Raw genomic sequence first — 18721 nt, 5'->3', positions numbered from 1 at the left:
TTTCCGCGATGCGTTAACCAATTAGGATCTTGCTCCAGTAGTGACGTGATTACAGGAAGCGAGCGGAGTTTCAGCGGAGGCGTAGAAGCCCCTCCCATGACGCGAATTTCCACGTGAATGTCTCGAATGACTAGAATTTCATGTGTGGCCTTTACGCGCGAATGTAGCGAGTAAACTCAAAATGTTCAAGCGTCCAACTACGCGTGAATAGCGTGTTTCTGCCGCCTCTACCGCGGCTGGTGTGAATGCACCATAAGGGTGCAAACAAATCACAACAAAACATGTACTAAATATCTTCATGGAATGATTTTTGGCATAAAAGAAAAATCAATAATTTTGACCCATAAAATGTATTTTTGGCATTTGCTACAAATGAAGAGTTTGATTCCAAAACGCAATAAATCCATTTTGACTTAATTTGGGTAAAACAAATTTTCTATAGATGGTTTCATCGGACGCACATGTTACACGTCTGGATTCGAACCTTACTTCCGGTTTCATTTTTTTAATGGTCTTGACTAGTTGCTAAACTGATCTCTTGAACAAATCCCTCGTCGAAAATAACAAATGTTTTGGTTTCCTATGTAATCTATGTGTTGTTTTGTTTCCTTGTTATATAAATAAACTAGGTTTAAAGAATTTGTTGTTATTTATTATTAGCGGAGTTTACCGGAACTTAGGTGCGGACCGCGACAGCTGCTTGTTTATGTTGTTACTGCTGAAACGGTCTATACCAAGAAATTGACAAGATGAAAACCATTATTTTCTGTTACAAACTTTCACATAGCATCTTTAGGTTATAATAATAACATTAAAAATTCAAAACCATAATTAGATTTTCAAAGATTTCAAAGATTTATTGATAATTTTTTTTTAAATGCTATAAATCTATCATTTGGAACCAAATTCTTCAAATACGTGCTACTTAAGACTGGTTTTGTGGTCCAGTGTCACATGTGTAAAGCACATATCTAAAAATATAAGCCAGCCGTGAAAAAACATTCTTCTTCATTATATACTGTCCTTCTTCCTGCAGGTTAACCATCCACATGGATGATGAACTGCGTCTGATAGCCCAGAATTCTTTGCAGAGTCTCCTGGTGGACTTTAAAGACTGGAGAGAAGAAGTTCTCATGGGTTACTGTAGTTTTTTACTCCGAGAGGTTCAGGACACACACCAGACCCTGCTGGACTCCTCACTTAAACTGCTGCTTCAGTTACTCACCCAGTGGAAACTGGCCCTTCATACTCCCTCCAAAAGTTTGGAAACATCTAACATCTGCTCCGCTGAAGTAAGATCCATATTCATTTTATAGCTCAATACTGTACATTTACTGTATATCATTTCTGCTACAGACACATCTGAGACAAAATCAATTCTTCAGGCTCCATTAAGTTATTAAAACTTTTGTGATCTGGTTGATTGTTGCCGTTTAAATGGTTAAAGATGATGATGAATCTCATTTTTGCCACATTAACCCCATGCATTGTGATAAATAAATTTGCATATTAAGAAAACAATTACATATATGGATTTGGGAGACGTTTTTATCCAAAGCGACTTACAGTGCATTCATTCCATATATTTCTTTTATCGCCAGTATCTGATCAACCCCATTAGCTTTGCATTGCTTACACATTGAGCTACGTGAACGCCCACTCATAACCCATGTGTCATAGGGTTATTTGTGTTTTCGCATTATAGTTGTTGCAAAATAGCTCAAGCTCCAGGCTGCCAGCAGAACGGACCTCGCATTCTGCAGTGTTGCACGCTGTTGAGGGTATGGCCGTAGTGCTGCTGTGCTCCTGCCAGACCGCCACACGCAAACTAGCCGTGTCTGTTCTTCGTGAGGTCCGCCAAATCTTCCTCACCCTCGGACAGGCTGAGGTAAGACCCACCTTGCTTGGAAATATAAGCCTCAACTTTCAGTGAAGTCAATTCAGAGACATAAGTGTATATGTACGGTATACTCAGTTTAGGGTTTGTTTTTTCTTTCCCGCACAGGACGATGAGAGGCCCATGATAGATGTATTGGACCAGTTGAGTCCGGTGGTGCTCGAGAGCTTTGCCCACGTGGCAGTGGCCGAATCAGTAAGTGCTTCTCTATTCAGTCTTTTGCTTTCTCATATGTGCTCAGGAAAACTCGTGCAACTCTACAAAGTATCTTGTGTTCTGCACATTTGAGAAACTGAGCTAAAATCTTAATGCACTGCCCTAAGATACAGCCCAAGTATTGTACAATACCGTAAAATGCTAACTAGTAGGGATGCGATTATATCAAATGTGCCAATACCGATCTACAGATTCCAATAAATATTGATCGTTTTTTCTTTGTCACCTAACTCAAAATAATCACACTGCATAAGTTCTGATGCCATTTTGATTCCCAGGAATAACAATGGTTTAATTTCTGATAAAACAAGCTTCATTAAAGTTACAGTGCAAATGAACTGGGTCACCTCTCTGTCCCGCAGGCGTCTCTTCCCGCCGGGCAGCATGCAGACTTGCAGTGGCTGGTGGAGTGGAACGGATCTCTGGTCGGCAGCCACTATGACGTGCGTAGCCCGTCCCGCGTGTGGATCTTGGCTCAGTCTCTGAAGGAGCCCTGGCCTCTGTGTCTCTTCAGCTTTTTGAGACAGGAGTACCTGCCCAAGCATTGCCCCACAGCTCTCAGCTACGCCTGGCCTTACGCCTTTACGCGCCTCCAGCTCCTTATGCCCCTGCTGGAGCCCAGGTAGGGGATGTACAGGACATACATTTTTTTTTAAGTTTTCAGCCAGCACCAGCATTTTTTATGATTTTCACAAAATTTGAATGCCTTCCAGGAAATGTCCTTCTTTTAACTCTTTCCCAACCAGAGAAAACACTTCCCTGCCAATGACAAGTATTTCCGGCTTTCTGCAATACTGCTATTATCAACTTATAAAACCTGGAAGTATCACCCTAGGGCATACAGCTGTATGTTTTGAGGATCTGAATCTGATCTCTAGCAAAAGTCCTTCACAAATCTCAGCTTTTTGCTCCAAATTTGTTGTTTTTTAAGAAACCTACCCATATTTGAGAGGTGATAAAAAGAGAACTGATGAAGTTAGGATGAAACTTTTTTTTTTCTTTTAAAGCAGAGGTTCTGTTCTTACATTTAATATATTGCATGTTTATATATTAAAAGAAGAAATTTTATGGAAGGCATTAAACTTTTGTGAAAATCATGAAAAATGCTGCCACTGGCTGGCAACTTTAAAAAAAAAAACGCTGGCAGGGAAAGAGTTAATATATAAACATACAATATGATATCAAATGAAAGAACAGACCCTCTGCTTTAAAAAAAAAAAGTTTCATCCTATCTTCATTTATTCTCTTTTTATTACTTCTTAAAGGAACAGTATGTAGGATTGTGGCCAAAACTGGTATTGCAATCACAAAACGTGTGGCTAAAACTGGTACTGCAATCACACAGCTGGTGGCCAATATACAAAACGACAACATAAACATCAGTTGAGGGCTGCAACTCCACTTTTTAAATGATAATATCCTGGCTAGACCACTGTTGTCAGTGATATAAGTATTTGAAATGAAAATGATTTCTTAATGTCTAGTGACATTTTAGGGCCATTTAAGGATTCATTGATATAAATTTCTTACATACTGTTCCTTTAAATATGAGTAGGTTTCTTAAAAAATACCAAATTTTGAGCAAAAAGCTGCGATAATTGCATTTTTGTAAGGGACTTTTGTTAGAGATCAGAAACATACAGAGAGTTTTACTGTTTTTGGATCAGTGAATGCTTTAGTGTTTTATAAATTGGGTAAGAGTGCCATCTAGTGGATAATAGCAGAAATATGGCTTGCTGTAAAAACTTGTCATTGACATGGAAGCGTTTTCTCTTAATTGAAAAGATAACTTGTCAATGGCGGGGAAAGAGTTAACAGTAGTTTTATCCTGGTGTTTCAGTGAATATCTCTCTGTGGATGGATCTGCCTTTTAGCTGTACTTTATTTATAGCTACGGACATTTTAATTCTGCTGTAAGTAGACCCGGGTTTAACGTGCACTTACTGTAGACTCCATGACTCTTTTAGAGATCTGTTTCTCAAATGCCTTCCCCAATTGGCTTTCATATTTTATTATGTTACAGCATTTATGGTTCTGTCTGTAATAGAAGAGCAGCTTTGAGTTACAGTAGGGGTTCTCAAACTGGGGGCTGCGAGATGGTGCCAGAGGGGGCTCCAGTTTAATTTTATAAAATACATTAATTTATCATAAACTCTGTGTAATTAAACCTGAGAAAAATAAGTCTACTAACCAACAGCAATATGTTGTATAATAAAATTTTTTTTTATTCAAATTGTATGTTTTAGAATGTTTTATGTCATACTTTTTCTTTGGGGGGACATGAGGGGATGCAGCGTACACAAGGGGGGCCCCACGCCGGAAATGTTTTAAGAACCACTGAGTTACAGTATTCTTATTTTTCTATACATTCATACCAACGGAGGATCATGCAGCTATTTTTTTCTTTATTTGTTATCACACGTTAAGTTTGGTTGAATGTCTTGATCTTTTAGCAACCCAGCAAACGCCAAGAAGACAAGCTCAGCCGGATTAGCGGACAGCTATGTGTCTCTTTGGAGAAACTACTTGATTCTTTGTTTCGGGGTGGCCAAGCCCAGCATCATGAGCCCGGGTCACCTGCGGACATCCACACCCGAGATCGTCACACCCAGCGCTGACAGCAACAGTGGTTATGACAACAAGGTGTGTCTGTATTATCTTGCTTTAATTTGTGTAGTATTAAATATTGATGGCTTTTATTCATCAGTTGATTGACAGAATCACAATGGTATTGATTGTAAGCTTTTGTTTGCCCGTCTCTTTACTAGATTCTGGGGAGCCCATCTGTTGCTTGGCTTCTGAAGCAGTTGGTTCCTTTGATGCGATCCGAGAGCATTGAGATCACAGAGGCGTTGGTTCTCGGGTTCGGACGCACAAATTCACTAATTTTTAGGTAACGTGTTGCACAATACCTAATTTTAGAACTTAAAGGGATAGTTCACCCCAAAATAAAAATGATGTCATTATTACTCACTCTCATGTTGTTTCAAACCTGTTTCTATTTCTTTGTTTTGATGAACATGAAGGAAGATATTTTGAGAAATGTTTGTAACCAAACCGTTCATGGGCCCCATTCACTTCCATAGTATTCTTTTTTTCATGAAGTCTCATGATCGGTATAGTTACAAACATTCATCAAAATATCTTCCTTCGTGTTTATCAGAACAAAGAAATTTATTCAAGTTTGTAACAACGAGAGTGAGGAAATGATGACACATTTTTTGGGGGGGTGAACTATCCCTTTATAGATTCACTAAAATAATACTTATGCAAACAATTGCCACTCTTTTTGGCTTAATGATTATTGTATATTACACAGAACACATAACACCTGCCAGTCTGTATACCGTGTATTACTTTCACAAGCATTGTCTGCACCTGAAGCCTTGTTAAATGTCAGTTCAGCAAGATTTTTGAAGATAAGAGGTCTAATGTTTACATTCTGGTCGTGCCACAGTTTTTTTTTAAGATTTTATGTGAATGGACACCAATTTTCACTCTTATATTACTGGAAAAAAATGTGGATCGTTTCTTAATCACGAACACATAAATCCTCTACAAAGCATTGACCAAAAGTCATTGCTTCAGTTTCCAGTTCCTGGAATAATAAAAGTATTTATAGGAATACTGTAGCAATTATTTCCCTGTAAACTGTGGCAGCACTGTATTGATTCTTGTTCATTGATATTGACTTTAAATTTGATGTCTCATGCAGAGAGCTTATTGAGGAACTGCATCCGTTGATGAAAGAAGCTTTAGAAAGGAGACCAGAGGTCAGTTTGATCTTATTTTTGATTGTTCATTCAAATTAGCTTCTATGTACAGTAGGTTGTCATATTGTAAATGATGTGCTGAAATTACATTGATTTCATGCTTCTCCTTAAAATAACTCTTTAACTTGTAAGAAAAGTGTAAGTTGTTCCTGCTGTAAATAAAGTTTTTCAGAAAACTAACAGTACAATTTTTTACATTTTTAAATGTTTTCAGTATGACTATCCAATACTTCCATGTTGTGTTGTGTTGTGTTGTGTTGTGTTGTGTTGTATGTTATGTGTTGTGTTGTTTTATGTTGTGTTATGTTGTATGTTATGTTGTGTTATGTTGTGTGATATGTTGTATGTTATGTTGTATGTGTTGTGTAATGTTGTATGTTATGTGTTATGTTATGTGTTATGTTTTATGTTGTGTTATGTGTTGTGTTATGTTATGTGTTATGTTGTGTTATGTTATGTTATGTGTTATGTTGTGTTATGTTATGTTGTATTATGTGTTATGTGTTGTGTTGTGTTATGTTGTGTTATGTTTTATGTTGTGTTATTTGTTATGTTGTGTTATGTGTTATGTTTTGTGTTATGTTGTGTTATGTATTATGTTATGTCGTGTTATGTGTTATGCTGTATGTTATGTGCTGTGTTATGTTGTATGTTATGTGTTATGTTGTATGTTATGTTTTATGTTGTGTTATGTGTTGTGTTAAGTTGTGTTATGTGTTATGTTATGTGTTATGTTGTATTATGTGTTGTGTGTTATGTTGTGTTATGTATTATGTTGTTATGTATTATGTTATGTTATATGTTATGCTGTATGTTGTGTGCTGTGTTATGTTGTATGTTATGTTTTAAGTTGTGTTATGTGTTGTGTGTTATGTTGTGTTATGTATTATATTGTGTTATGTATTATGTTATGGTATGTGTTATGTTGTATGTTATGTGTTATGTTATGTGTTATGCTGTATGTTATGTGCTGTGTTATGTTGTATGTTATGTGTTATGTTGTATGTTATGTTTTATGTTGTGTTATGTATTATGTTATGTTATGTATTATGTTATGTTATGTGCTGTGTTATGTTGTATGTTATGTGTTATGTTGTATGTGATGTGTTGTGTTATGTTGTATGTTATGTGTTATGTTATGTGTTATTCTGGATGTTATGTGTTATGTTGTATTATGTTGTGTTATGTGTTATGTTGTGTTATGTTGTGTTATGTGTTATGTTGCGTTATGTGTTGTGTTATGTTATGTATTATGTTATGTTATGTGTTATGTTGTATGTTATGTTTTATGTTGTGTTATGTGTTGTGTTAAGTTGTGTTATGTTGTGTTATGTTATTTTATGTTATGTGTTGTGTTGTTTTATGTATTATGTTATGTTATGTTTTATGTTATGTGCTGTGTTATGTTGTATGTTATGTGTTATGTTGTATGTTATGTATTATGTTATGTTATGTGTTATGTTGTGTTATGTATTATGTTATGTTATGTGTTATGTTGTATGTGATGTGCTGTGTTATGTTGTATGTTATGTGTTATGTTATGTGTTATTCTGTATGTTATGTGTTATGTTGTGTTATGTGTTATGTTGCGTTATGTGTTGTGTTATGTTATGTATTATGTTATGTTATGTGTTATGTTGTATGTTATGTTTTATGTTGTGTTATGTGTTGTTTTATGTTGTGTTATGTTATGTGTTATGTTGTGTTATGTTGTGTTGTGTTATGTGTTGTGTTATGTTGTGTTATGTTTTATGTTGTGTTATGTGTTATGTTGTGTTATGTGTTATGTTGTGTTATGTGTTGTGTTATGTGTTATGTTGTGTTATGTGTTATGTTTTGTGTTATGTTGTGTTATGTATTATGTTATGTCGTGTTATGTGTTATGTTGTATGTGATGTGCTGTGTTATGTTGTATGTTATGTGTTATGTTATGTGTTATTCTGTATGTTATGTGTTATGTTGTGTTATGTTGTGTTATGTGTTATGTTGCGTTATGTGTTGTGTTATGTTATGTATTATGTTATGTTATGTGTTATGTTGTATGTTATGTTTTATGTTGTGTTATGTGTTGTGTTAAGTTGTGTTATGTTGTGTTATGTTATTTTATGTTATGTGTTATGTTGTGTTATGTATTATGTTATGTTATGTTTTATGTTATGTGCTGTGTTATGTTGTATGTTATGTGTTATGTTATGTTTTATGTTGTGTTATGTGTTGTGTTAAGTTGTGTTATGTTGTGTTATGTGTTATGTTATGTGTTATGTTATTTGTTATGTTATATGTTATGTGTTGTGTTATGTGTTAGGTTGTGTTATGTATTATGATATGTGTTATGTTATGAATTATTTTATGTGTTATGTTGTGTTATGTTATGTATTATGTTATGTGTTGTGTTATGTTATGATATTGATTGCAAATTTGCTTGTTTTATTCTTCAGAATAAAAAGCGTAGAGAAAGACGAGATCTACTGAGGCTTCAGCTCCTCAGGATCTTTGAGCTGCTGGCGGACGCTGGTGTTATTAGTGATAGGTAAAAATATTTTTATCTTGCATTATGTTCACGTGTCCGTTGACTCTTATTATAAACTCTTAGACTCTCTCGTTCTCCCTCCCTCCCTCTTTCTTTTTCTCAGCACTAATGGGGCACTGGAACGTGATACCCTGGCCCTGGGCGCTCTCTTCCTTGAGTATGTAGACCTGACCCGGATGCTTCTGGAAGCTGAGAATGACAAAGACATGGAGATCCTCAAAGACATCCGAGCTCACTTCAGCGCTATGACGGCTAACCTTATACAGTGTGTACCAGGTAAAGAGTTTGACAAACTTGAAAAGTTCACTCACTTTCATCTCGTTTCAAACCCATTTGCAGTGTTTTCTGTGGGACACAAAAGTAGATATTTTTTTCTATTAAAGAAATAATTATTATATTGTTTTTATAGTATGTTCTTTTCTACGCACCTTGGGCTGTTCAGATTTATGCCAAATGGTGACTCACTTTTCCTCCTCGTACAACTCTACAGAGACATTAGAGAACAGCATGTTTTAATCCATAAATAGTCATCGTATTATCCTCCCTGCTTTGAATATTTATTTCCGACATTAGAAGAAATTACATCACACTGACGTTCATGAAGCACATTCTGGCTCCTGGATGCATTCATATTTTCTTTATTTGTAAAATGCAATTGATCGCTAGGTTACTTTAGACTCTGGAGACTGAAGATCAACTTTATGGCAGATGATGATGAGTCATATAATAACAACACTCTTCCGAAGCTATGTCCTTAAGGATCTTAGTTTGTGAACAAGCCTGTTGTCATGATGGAATACAAAAGGGCATTTCTCCAACCAGGATGTTATTGTATGACTTATGCCTTCACAAAAATAACTAAAATAAGCAAACATGTTCATCAGAAAGGGATGTGTATTGTAGGGGCTTCATGTGTACGTTTATGTGTAGTGTAGAGGCGGCAGTGGCTCATGTAGGTTGTCTACAAACCGGAAGGTTGGTGGTTCAATCCCTGGCACCACCTGACCAAGTATTGAGGTGTCCTTGAGCAAAACACCTAACCCCAGCTGCTCCCGACGATCTGGATGGCGCCTTGCATGGCTGACACTGCCGTCTGTGTATGAATGGGTGAATGTGAGGCAACTTGTAAAGCGCTTTGGATGGCCATGGGTCTGTTGAAAGCGCTATATAAATGCAGTAGTGATGTTCGGTTCTTGAACAAATCGTTCTTTTGAGCCGGTTCTCAGGAAGTAACCGGTCGAGCCGGTTCGCAAATCGAACCGAATCGAACTTTAGTTTCGGGCATAGGTTCCAGGTTGATGACGCAGGACGCACAGCCGAAATAGCATGTCGGACTCAAAAAGTCCCGAATGAGCCAGTTCAACCCATAGGGTTCAACCAACTGTCGAAGTTTGCCGATGATTGCCGAGGCTAGGATTGCCGACGATTTTGACGAATGAGTTGCTGACACTGCGTGTGTATCACAGAGGATTTGAACGAGCCTGATGCGTGAAGTTCCTTGTTTAATTAGTTTCTTGATATGCTTGATTTATTAAAAAGCTTTAGTTTTTGTATGATTAATGGTGCATGCAAATCATATTTTAGTTGTTTAAGGAAAACCAATGAGTTTAAAATACAAGTTTATTTTTTTTTTTATACTAAGGATATGTAGAACACATCCGCAATTGTGCATCAGTGTCTTTTAGGAATCTTGTCCAAGTTGCAGGCTAGTCAAAACTGGTCAGTTTTTATTTGAATGTTTTAATGTGTTGACACAAACGACTTTATTTGAATATTTTAGTTAGAAAATAAATGCGTAGTGATGACATTTCTTGATGACATCAAAAACCGGTTCAATGAGCCGAACTGTCCGAAAAGAGACGGTTCGCGGAAATGAATTGGACTTTGCATCACTATAAAGCAGTCCATTTACCATTTTAGTGTGTTTTTTCCTGTTTTTTACCCTAATCTTCACTGTTTTTTCATATCTAATCTGCATCTTTTCATAGTGCATCATCGCCGTTTCCTCTTCCCTCAACAAAGTCTCAGACACCACCTCTTCATCCTCTTCAGCCAATGGGCCGGCCCCTTCAGTATTATGTTCACGCCCCTTGATCGCTATAGCGACCGGAACCATCAGATTACTCGATACCAGTACTGCGCCCTTAAGGTAAAGTAGTGCATGATAAATTTCTGCAATTTTTACGCTATATCGGTCTCATTCCAGTAAATTTCTACAGTTAGCAAATGTTATTGACAAATTTTATATTCTGGTCATCTCTTAAATTGTTTGCGAAACTCACACCACGAAAGACATTAATGCTTTGCTGTGGTAACATTAAAGCCCATTTTTATTTTTAAACACGGCTGCTGTTTCCATTCAGACCCCAGACTAATACTCTGCTAATTTTATCTCCAGACATCTTTTTATAGCCCATGTTGCTCAACAAACCATGTAGTCATTTAAAGAGCAAGACCTCATTGTCGACAGACATACCAAAAAGACAATAGCAAGCTTGGTATGTGATGAATGAGTCTCTCTCTGATGACAGAGCAAATGTGCTTTGTTTTGTCTGAGGGAGACCCGTGCTGTAATGCCAACATGAAGATTAATGATCTGTAAACATACAGTAGAGTACAGTACAGTACGTGTTGTTTGGAGATGCTGGTAAAAGGACACCCACCTTTTCACTTTATTGTTTGTGTGTGTCCGTGTAGCTTCTTGTATCTCCCCTTTCCAAATATATAAAGGCGGGTGCTGTAAGACGATCATATACAATGTTGTAGCATTTATAAAAGGCGTGTAATTTTAGGACCTTGGCGTCAATACAAAACACAGACATCCAAGAACATGACATGAGCCTTGTGAGCCTCTTCCTTGTTTCTTTGAAGTTTTTTCGTGTAGACACGATAGGACCTGATTTCCTCAAAACAGGAAATTCCAAGTTAAAAGAAAGCTTTGCATGAAAGCCTGTTGTTATTTTTTCCTTTTCGCAGGCCATGTCGACTGTCCTTTGTTGTGGCCCTGTGTTCGACAACGTGGGTCTGTCTCCTGATGGTTACCTCTATAAGTGGTTGGATAACATCCTCGCCTGCAAAGATCTGCGGGTACGTGGCCAGGCACTCAGCACAGTTATGAATTGACTTGACCCATATACGTCCTCTGTCGTTGCTTTGGTTTTGATTGGGCTAAATCAACACAGCTGTACTATTTATGATATTACAACAAGTGAATATATTAAAGTAAACACTGGAATAACTCTTATTAAAGGAATAGTTCACCCCAAAATGAAAATAAGCCCATATTTTACTTCAGTTTTTAACTTTTAGGTCAGTTTTTAACTGCATAGTTACTCGAGTAAGTGTGGTACAAAATAAAATGTGGGGTGATTTTATATTGAACTATATTGTGTGGTGGAAGAGCACTTAGTTCACCCTCGACCTCGGCGCGCAGTAACATCATCACTCCTGACTACTCACTGAAGTAGACAAAAAATGACTTTCTTACTTAGTCTTGTTTTCAGTAAAATATCTAAAAATTCTTAAATTAAAGGAACAGTATGTAGGATTGTGGCCAAAACTGGTATTGCAATCACAAAACATGTGGCTAAAACTGGTACTGCAATCACACAGCTGGTGGCCAATATACAAAACGACAACATAAACATCAGTTGAGGGCTGCAACTCCACTTTGTAAATGACAATATCCTGGTTATACCACTGTTGTCAGTGATATAAGTATTAAAAATGAAAATGATTTCTTAATGTCTAGTGACATTTCAGGGCCATTTAATGATTAATTTATATACATTTCTTACATACTGTTCCTTTAAGATGTATTTTTTAATGAGGAAAATGACCTAGAAAAATAAGTCTAGTTTTTAGACAAAAATTAAAAAATTAAGCGAATTTGTGCTGAAAACAAGCATAAAAATCTGCCAATGGAATAAGAAACATTTTCTTTAATTAACTCTTTCCCCGCCATTGACGAGATATCTCGTCAATTAAGAGAAAACGCTTCCCCGCCAATGACGAGATTTTCCGTTTTTCCGCAATACCGCTATTATTATATTCCGCAACTTTTTAAACCCGGAAGTATTGCCCTATGGCAAGCGGCTACATGTCCGTGTCTGTTTTAAAGATCGCTCTGTATGGGATCTCTATGAAAAGTCCGTCACAAAAATGGAATTATCTCTGCTTTTTGCTCAAAATATGGTGTTTTTGCAAAAACCTACCCATATTCAAAAGCTGATTGCAAAAGAACCACTAAAGGTAGGATGAAACGGGTTTTTTTTGTTTGAAAGCAGAGGGTCTGTTCTTTCATTTGGTATATTTTATGTTTATATATTTAAAGAAGAACATTTTCTGGAAGGCATTAAACTTTGGTGAAAATCATGAAAAACGCTGGCGCTGGGTAGCAACTTTTTTTTTAAAACGCTGGCGGTGAAAGAGTTAAGTGTTTATGAAAAAGTAAACTCATTTCTAGGAATTTTTTTCTTATTCCATTGGCAGATTTTTTTGCTTGTTTTTGCACCAATTTACTTAAATTTTATATTTTTTGTCTAAAAACTAGACTTATTTTCCTAAGTCATTTTGCTCATCAAGAAAATACGTTTTCATTTTAATTTTTGGATATTTTTACGGAAAACAAGACAAAAATACTAAGTAAGAAAGTCATTTTTTCCAGTCCCTCTCGCTCAAACTGCCGCAATATTACTGCACATGAGGTCGAAGTGCTGCAAACCAAGTGCTCTTCCGCCATACAATATAGTTTAAAATATATACATTTTTTATTCGCTTATAAAAATCATCACGTTTTATTTTGTGCCACCATACTTCCTCGTGTAATACTCATGTAACAGTCTTTAAATAGGGAAAACATTAGAAGTGTTTGGTGGCTTCTAAATTCATCCCTGTTTGGATCCTAAGGAATGAATGGGGCTAGGCTAAATGCTAACACATTCACGGCGCGCTGTACAAAGATTAAGTGCATGCATTGAAAAAGACAGCTATGTATACATTTTTCTGAGTTGAGGTAAGAACATAGTACAATTTTGAAAAACGGTGGTGTTTTCCTTTAAGCCTTTTTATGTGTATATGTCTTTGTTTAGCCAAACACAGTCTGTGTTATATTAAAGGTGCAGTCAGGGAGTTTTAGCAGCATCTAGTGGTGAGACTTTGAATTGCAACCATTGGCTTAATCAAAAGAAGGTCACCCGTCCTTTTAGTATAGCTATGGCAGCAGCCACCTGACATACATGTCATCATCTGAGACAATGTAATGACAAAACGCACTCTGTAGAACAGTTTGTCCATTTACTGGGCTACTGTAGAAAAATGAAGGCTACTTCCATGTAAGGGGGGCACACAGTGTATGTAGATAAAATGATTTATTCAGGTAATAAAACATATCTGTTTATGATGTCTACACACCACTGAAAACATATGTATAGTCAGATCCTCCTAAGTTTTACACTATATTATATCCTGGCATCGAAAAGAGCTTCATTTTGTGAAGTTTATATGTAGTTTGTAAGGTTAAACTATAAATGTTTCCCTTGTAAAATTATGTAGTTATAAATATGGGCCACTATCCAGTGTCAATAAAGCTGGTAAGAGCCAGGATATCATATACACCTAGGAGGTAAGAGTCATATACACCTAGGATGGCTTGAGGGTGAGTGAATTATGTGCTAATTTTTGCTTTAGGGTGAACTATTCCTATAAATATTTGGCTGCCATTGTAAATTATTTAAAAACCCATGAATAAGTAGATATGTTTCATCTAAACTGATTTTGTGTGTTTACTGTAGGTGCATCAGCTGGGCTGTGAAGTGGTGGTTTTGTTGCTGGAACTGAACCCAGATCAGTTGAATCTCTTTAACTGGGCTGTGGACCGATGCTATACTGGCACCTGCCAGTTGGCTTCTGGTTGCTTCAAAGCCATTGCCAGTGTCTGTGGAAACAGGTACTTGATGGTCTGAAAACCCATGTTGAATGTTGACTTTTTCAGTTTAATGCTTGCGTAAACATTGGCAGAACATACCTACTGTTTTCAGAGGTAGACAATAGGCTTTATGCCCAGCTGCACTACTTTCTGAACTTCAGCCAGATCCTTGTTTTCTGTCTGCCATTATTGGACAAACTGATTAATCCTGATTATTGTTGTTGTGACTACTGAGGTCAGGCACACCTGGATTATTCAGTTTGTCCAATAATGGGAGACAGGAAACAAGGAGCTGGCTGAAGTTCAGGAAGTAGTCCAGCTGGGCATAAAGCCTGTTGTGTCATTTCTGTTAGATGTCATTTTTAACATTAATTATGACCTGTAAAGGTCAATGTCTGATAATATATTAGTACAACATTGTAATAGGTAATTACACAGCAAAATCTTTAAACAGTATCTAATTCAGCTTTATACCCAGATACTTATAAAGCTTTACTATATGCAACTTTGGTGCCATTCACTGTTTTGTTTCTAATGATGGAGTCTTGGCACTACAGTGTATACCTTCTGTATTTTATTACTTGTGCCCAAATATTTAGCAAAAACTACATCAGGTAACATTTAGTGTAGTGAGTTGGTCTGATCTTTCTTCTTCACAGAAACTACTCTAGTGATGTTGTGACTTTGCTGAACCTCGTTCTCTTCAAAGCATCCGACACCAACAGGGAGATCTATGAGATCGCAATGCAGTTAATGCAGGTGAGTGAGGACATTCTGTGCCAAATAGTGTTGAAAAAAATGTGCTTTAGATGATGTCTTTGTGTTGTAATCTGTTTATGTGTGTATGAATAGATCCTAGGAGCCAAGCTGTCTGTTTATTCAAAGAGGATTGCGGAGCAGAAAAGTGGCTGTATCTTGTATGGTACACACGGACCTCTACCTGCCCTCTACAGTCTTTCTGTAACCCAGCTTTCCAAGCACCTTGCCAGGATGTATCCTGAACTCACCCTGCCCCTCTTTTCAGGTATTACACGTGGAGGGATGAAGACAGAGACTGCTTCTGTCTTGTTTCTCTTTTGACTATAGATTTGTGTATTCATATTGTAAATCAGAAACTAGCATTTTCTTTTTTCAAAGCATAATTTGAAGGTGTTTTCCAGATTAAATGCAGTTTAGGGTTGAATCTTTATTTTTAAAGGAAAACACCACCGTTTTTCAATATTTTACTAGGTTCTTACCTCAACTTAGGCGTATTAATACATACCTATCTTTATTCAATGCGTGCACTTAATCTTTGTACAGCGCGTCATGAATGTGTTAGCATTTAGCCTAGCCCCATTCATTCCTTAGGATCCAAACAGGGATGAATTTAGAAGCCACCAAACACTTCCATGTTTTTCTAATAATTATAAAGACTATTACTTGAGTAGTTACACGAGTAAGGATGGTGGCACAAAATTAAACTTTTGTGTGGAGCCATAGGAATGAATGCAGCTAAGCTAAATGCTAACACATTTACTACCCGCTGTACAAAGATTAAAAGTGCACGCATTGAAAAAGATAGGTATGTATTAATACATCTAAGTTTATGTACATTGTGTGTACATTCAAACATGTACAGTAGTGACCAAAAATTGACATATTTGCTCTTTATTTAAATATTTTATTAAGATACATAAAACATGTTGTATGCATGTTGCATTGGTGTAAAAACTGAGCTCAGCTTTGAAAATTGAAGGAGACTTGGCAATAAATTGCAAGCAATACATGTGCAAAGTTTATAAAGATATAGCCCAGGACACTTTTTGATAAAAATTTCTTTTGTTTAATAAATACCTGTCCATTTTGTACCAACACCTCATATTTTGTTGTTTTAAATTAACCTGAGGGCCCACTAAAAGCAAATACTGTACAAAATCCCCCCTTTGAGTCCTCGAATATCACTTTTGGGCAGCACCGTAAATAAATGCTATACTATAGTATATTAATAATTACAATACTATAACCTCAAATATCCATGTCTCTCCTCTCCAGAGGTCAGTCAGAGGTTCCCCACCACTCACCCGAATGGGCGTCAGGTCATGTTAACATACCTGCTCCCGTGGCTCAGTAATATCGAGCTGGTGGATGGCGGCCTGCTGCCCTACATCTCATCTCCTAACTGCTCTTTGGACAACAGAAAGAGCTTTACGTCCAACACCTCAACACCTTACCTGCTCAGAGGCATGGGCTGGGGGTCACTGCAGGCTTCCTCGCTGGTCCTAAACAACCTCATGTTCATGACCGCAAAGGTACGCAGGTGCATCATGCAAAATCTGTACTTTAACACTATAGAGAGCTTATAGAGATATAAATCTAGCGTATTGTGTCTGTGCCAGTATGGAGATGATGTCCCGGGTGCCGAAATGGAGAATGCATGGAACGCTTTGGTCAGCAATGACCGGTGGAGTAATAACCTGCGGACTGTCCTGCAGTTCCTCATCAGCTTATGTGGGGTCAGCAGCGACACCCCACTCTTGCCCCACGTAAGTTGTAGTGCACACATTTTTTAAAAATTATAAATTGTAATAGATTTATGTGTGTATATTATATGATTGCACTTCCTTTAGTGTGCTACAGTATGTGTTTTGGCTTTTTGATTTTAAAGATGAGGTTTAAAATGGGTACATCTAAAGTGCATTAAAAGCGATGAATTTCATCTGTATGTGTGTTTCCTGGGGATCAAACCCATGACCTTTGGGCTGCAGGAACGCAATTGTACTTAGCAGACGATTGATGGTTCATTTCCTGTTCAGGTTAAGAAGGTGGTGATCTACCTGTCTCGAAACAACACCATTCAAACCATGGAGGAGCTTCTTTATGAACTCCAGCAGACGGACGCAGTCAATCCCGTGGTGGTGCATTGTGACAATCCCCCTTTTTATCGCTTCTCAGCCACGAGCAAGATAAACGTCACAACCTCCGGTACAAAAGCTGAACAATAACAATATCAAACCCTCACCTTAACTCTTTCACCGCCAGCGTTTTAAAAAAAAAGTTGCCCGCCAGCGTTTTTCATGATTTTTACCAAAGTTTTATGTCTTCCAGAAAATGTTCTTCTTTAAATATATAAACATACAATATACCAAATGAAAGAACAGACCCTCTGCTTTCAAACAAAAAAAAAAAAAAACGTTTCATCCTACCTTCAGTGGTTCTTTTGCAATCAGCTTTTGAATATGGGTAGGTTTCTGCAAAAACACCACATTTTGAGATAATTCCATTTTTGTGACGGACTTTTCATAGAGATCCCATTCAGAGCGATCTTTACAACAGACACGGACATGCAGCCGCTTGCCATAGGGCAATACTTCCGGGTTTAAAAAGTTGCGGAAGCGCGCCACCTGGTGGATAATAGCGATATTGCGGAAAGACGGAAAATCTTGTCATTGGCGGGGAAGCGTTTTCTCTTAATTGACGAGATATCTCGTCAATGGCGGGGAAAGAGTTAAAGGGGACATATCATGAAAATCTGACCTTAAGCGCTATAATTGGGTCCCCAGTGCTTCTATCAACCTATAAAATGTGAAAAGGTTCAACCCAGTAACTTAGTTTTGGTAAACCATTCTCTCCAAGCATGTGAAAAAAATAGGTCATTGAAATTTGGCTCTCCTTGTGATGTCAGAAGGGGATAATACTGCTCTGTAATCTGTACTATCCAACCACGGCACTGCCATTTAGTGCAGAGATCCACTCATTTGCATTTAAAAGGAAGCACCCAAAAACGGGACATTTTTGCTCACACCTACAAAGTGGCAATTTTAACATGTTATAATAAATTATCTATATGGTATTTTGAGCTAAAACTACACACATGTACTCTGGGGACACCAAAGATTTATTTTACATCTTAAAAAAGTATGTAAAATAAGTATAAGTATAAATTAAACATATGGGGGGGTCCCGGACAGGTTTTATCCTAGTCCCAGACTGAAAGTTTTGTAAGGTATGTTTTTAAAAACTACATAAATGTCCTAAAATAACTAAGGCCTAGGCCTGGATAAACCTAAACCCTGTCTGGGAAACTGCCCCATAATGCATGTTTAACGAATAATGTTATATGTTCATCTTGCATAATGGCAGCTATTAACACAATTTGTTAAAAATGTCTTTAAAGGTCCAACTTCCATTAGCAAAGTACTGGTACCTGGCCAGGAAAACATTCCCGACACGGACGATTCTACCGTCACAAAGGATTGTGATGACAGGTATATCCCACAAAACCACACAATTTACATTTATGACCTGTTGTTGATACAGTACAGACTCTATGAATGGTATTACTTCTTTAATACTGTTTTAAGACCTCCCTTACATTTGACTTTCTTCAATACATCATT

The 18721-nt window shown here is 37.1% G+C and overlaps 1 protein-coding gene across 5 annotated transcripts in view; it reads left to right on the top strand.

Annotated features, from left to right (window-relative positions):
- Positions 1 to 18721, top strand: part of frya (furry homolog a (Drosophila)) — an 83082-nt gene that overhangs the window by 33882 nt on the left and 30479 nt on the right. For all 5 annotated transcript variants that reach the window (XM_065280853.2, XM_065280851.2, XM_065280854.2 and 2 more), the window contains exons 18-35: positions 1037 to 1292; positions 1706 to 1888; positions 2006 to 2092; positions 2476 to 2735; positions 4567 to 4756; positions 4882 to 5006; positions 5829 to 5886; positions 8325 to 8416; positions 8520 to 8692; positions 10405 to 10565; positions 11393 to 11503; positions 14209 to 14363; positions 15002 to 15101; positions 15195 to 15366; positions 16377 to 16633; positions 16721 to 16867; positions 17138 to 17306; positions 18499 to 18589. In XM_065280853.2, coding sequence (XP_065136925.1) covers positions 1037 to 1292; positions 1706 to 1888; positions 2006 to 2092; positions 2476 to 2735; positions 4567 to 4756; positions 4882 to 5006; positions 5829 to 5886; positions 8325 to 8416; positions 8520 to 8692; positions 10405 to 10565; positions 11393 to 11503; positions 14209 to 14363; positions 15002 to 15101; positions 15195 to 15366; positions 16377 to 16633; positions 16721 to 16867; positions 17138 to 17306; positions 18499 to 18589 — 2787 coding nt within the window. The remainder of the gene's footprint in view (positions 1 to 1036; positions 1293 to 1705; positions 1889 to 2005; positions 2093 to 2475; positions 2736 to 4566; positions 4757 to 4881; positions 5007 to 5828; positions 5887 to 8324; positions 8417 to 8519; positions 8693 to 10404; positions 10566 to 11392; positions 11504 to 14208; positions 14364 to 15001; positions 15102 to 15194; positions 15367 to 16376; positions 16634 to 16720; positions 16868 to 17137; positions 17307 to 18498; positions 18590 to 18721) is intronic.

This window comes from Paramisgurnus dabryanus, chromosome 8, assembly GCF_030506205.2.
Source record: "Paramisgurnus dabryanus chromosome 8, PD_genome_1.1, whole genome shotgun sequence".
NCBI classification, from domain to species: Eukaryota; Metazoa; Chordata; class Actinopteri; order Cypriniformes; family Cobitidae; genus Paramisgurnus; species Paramisgurnus dabryanus.
Note: the sequence above shows the minus strand (reverse complement) of the source record. Positions and strands in the feature narration are given on the sequence as shown.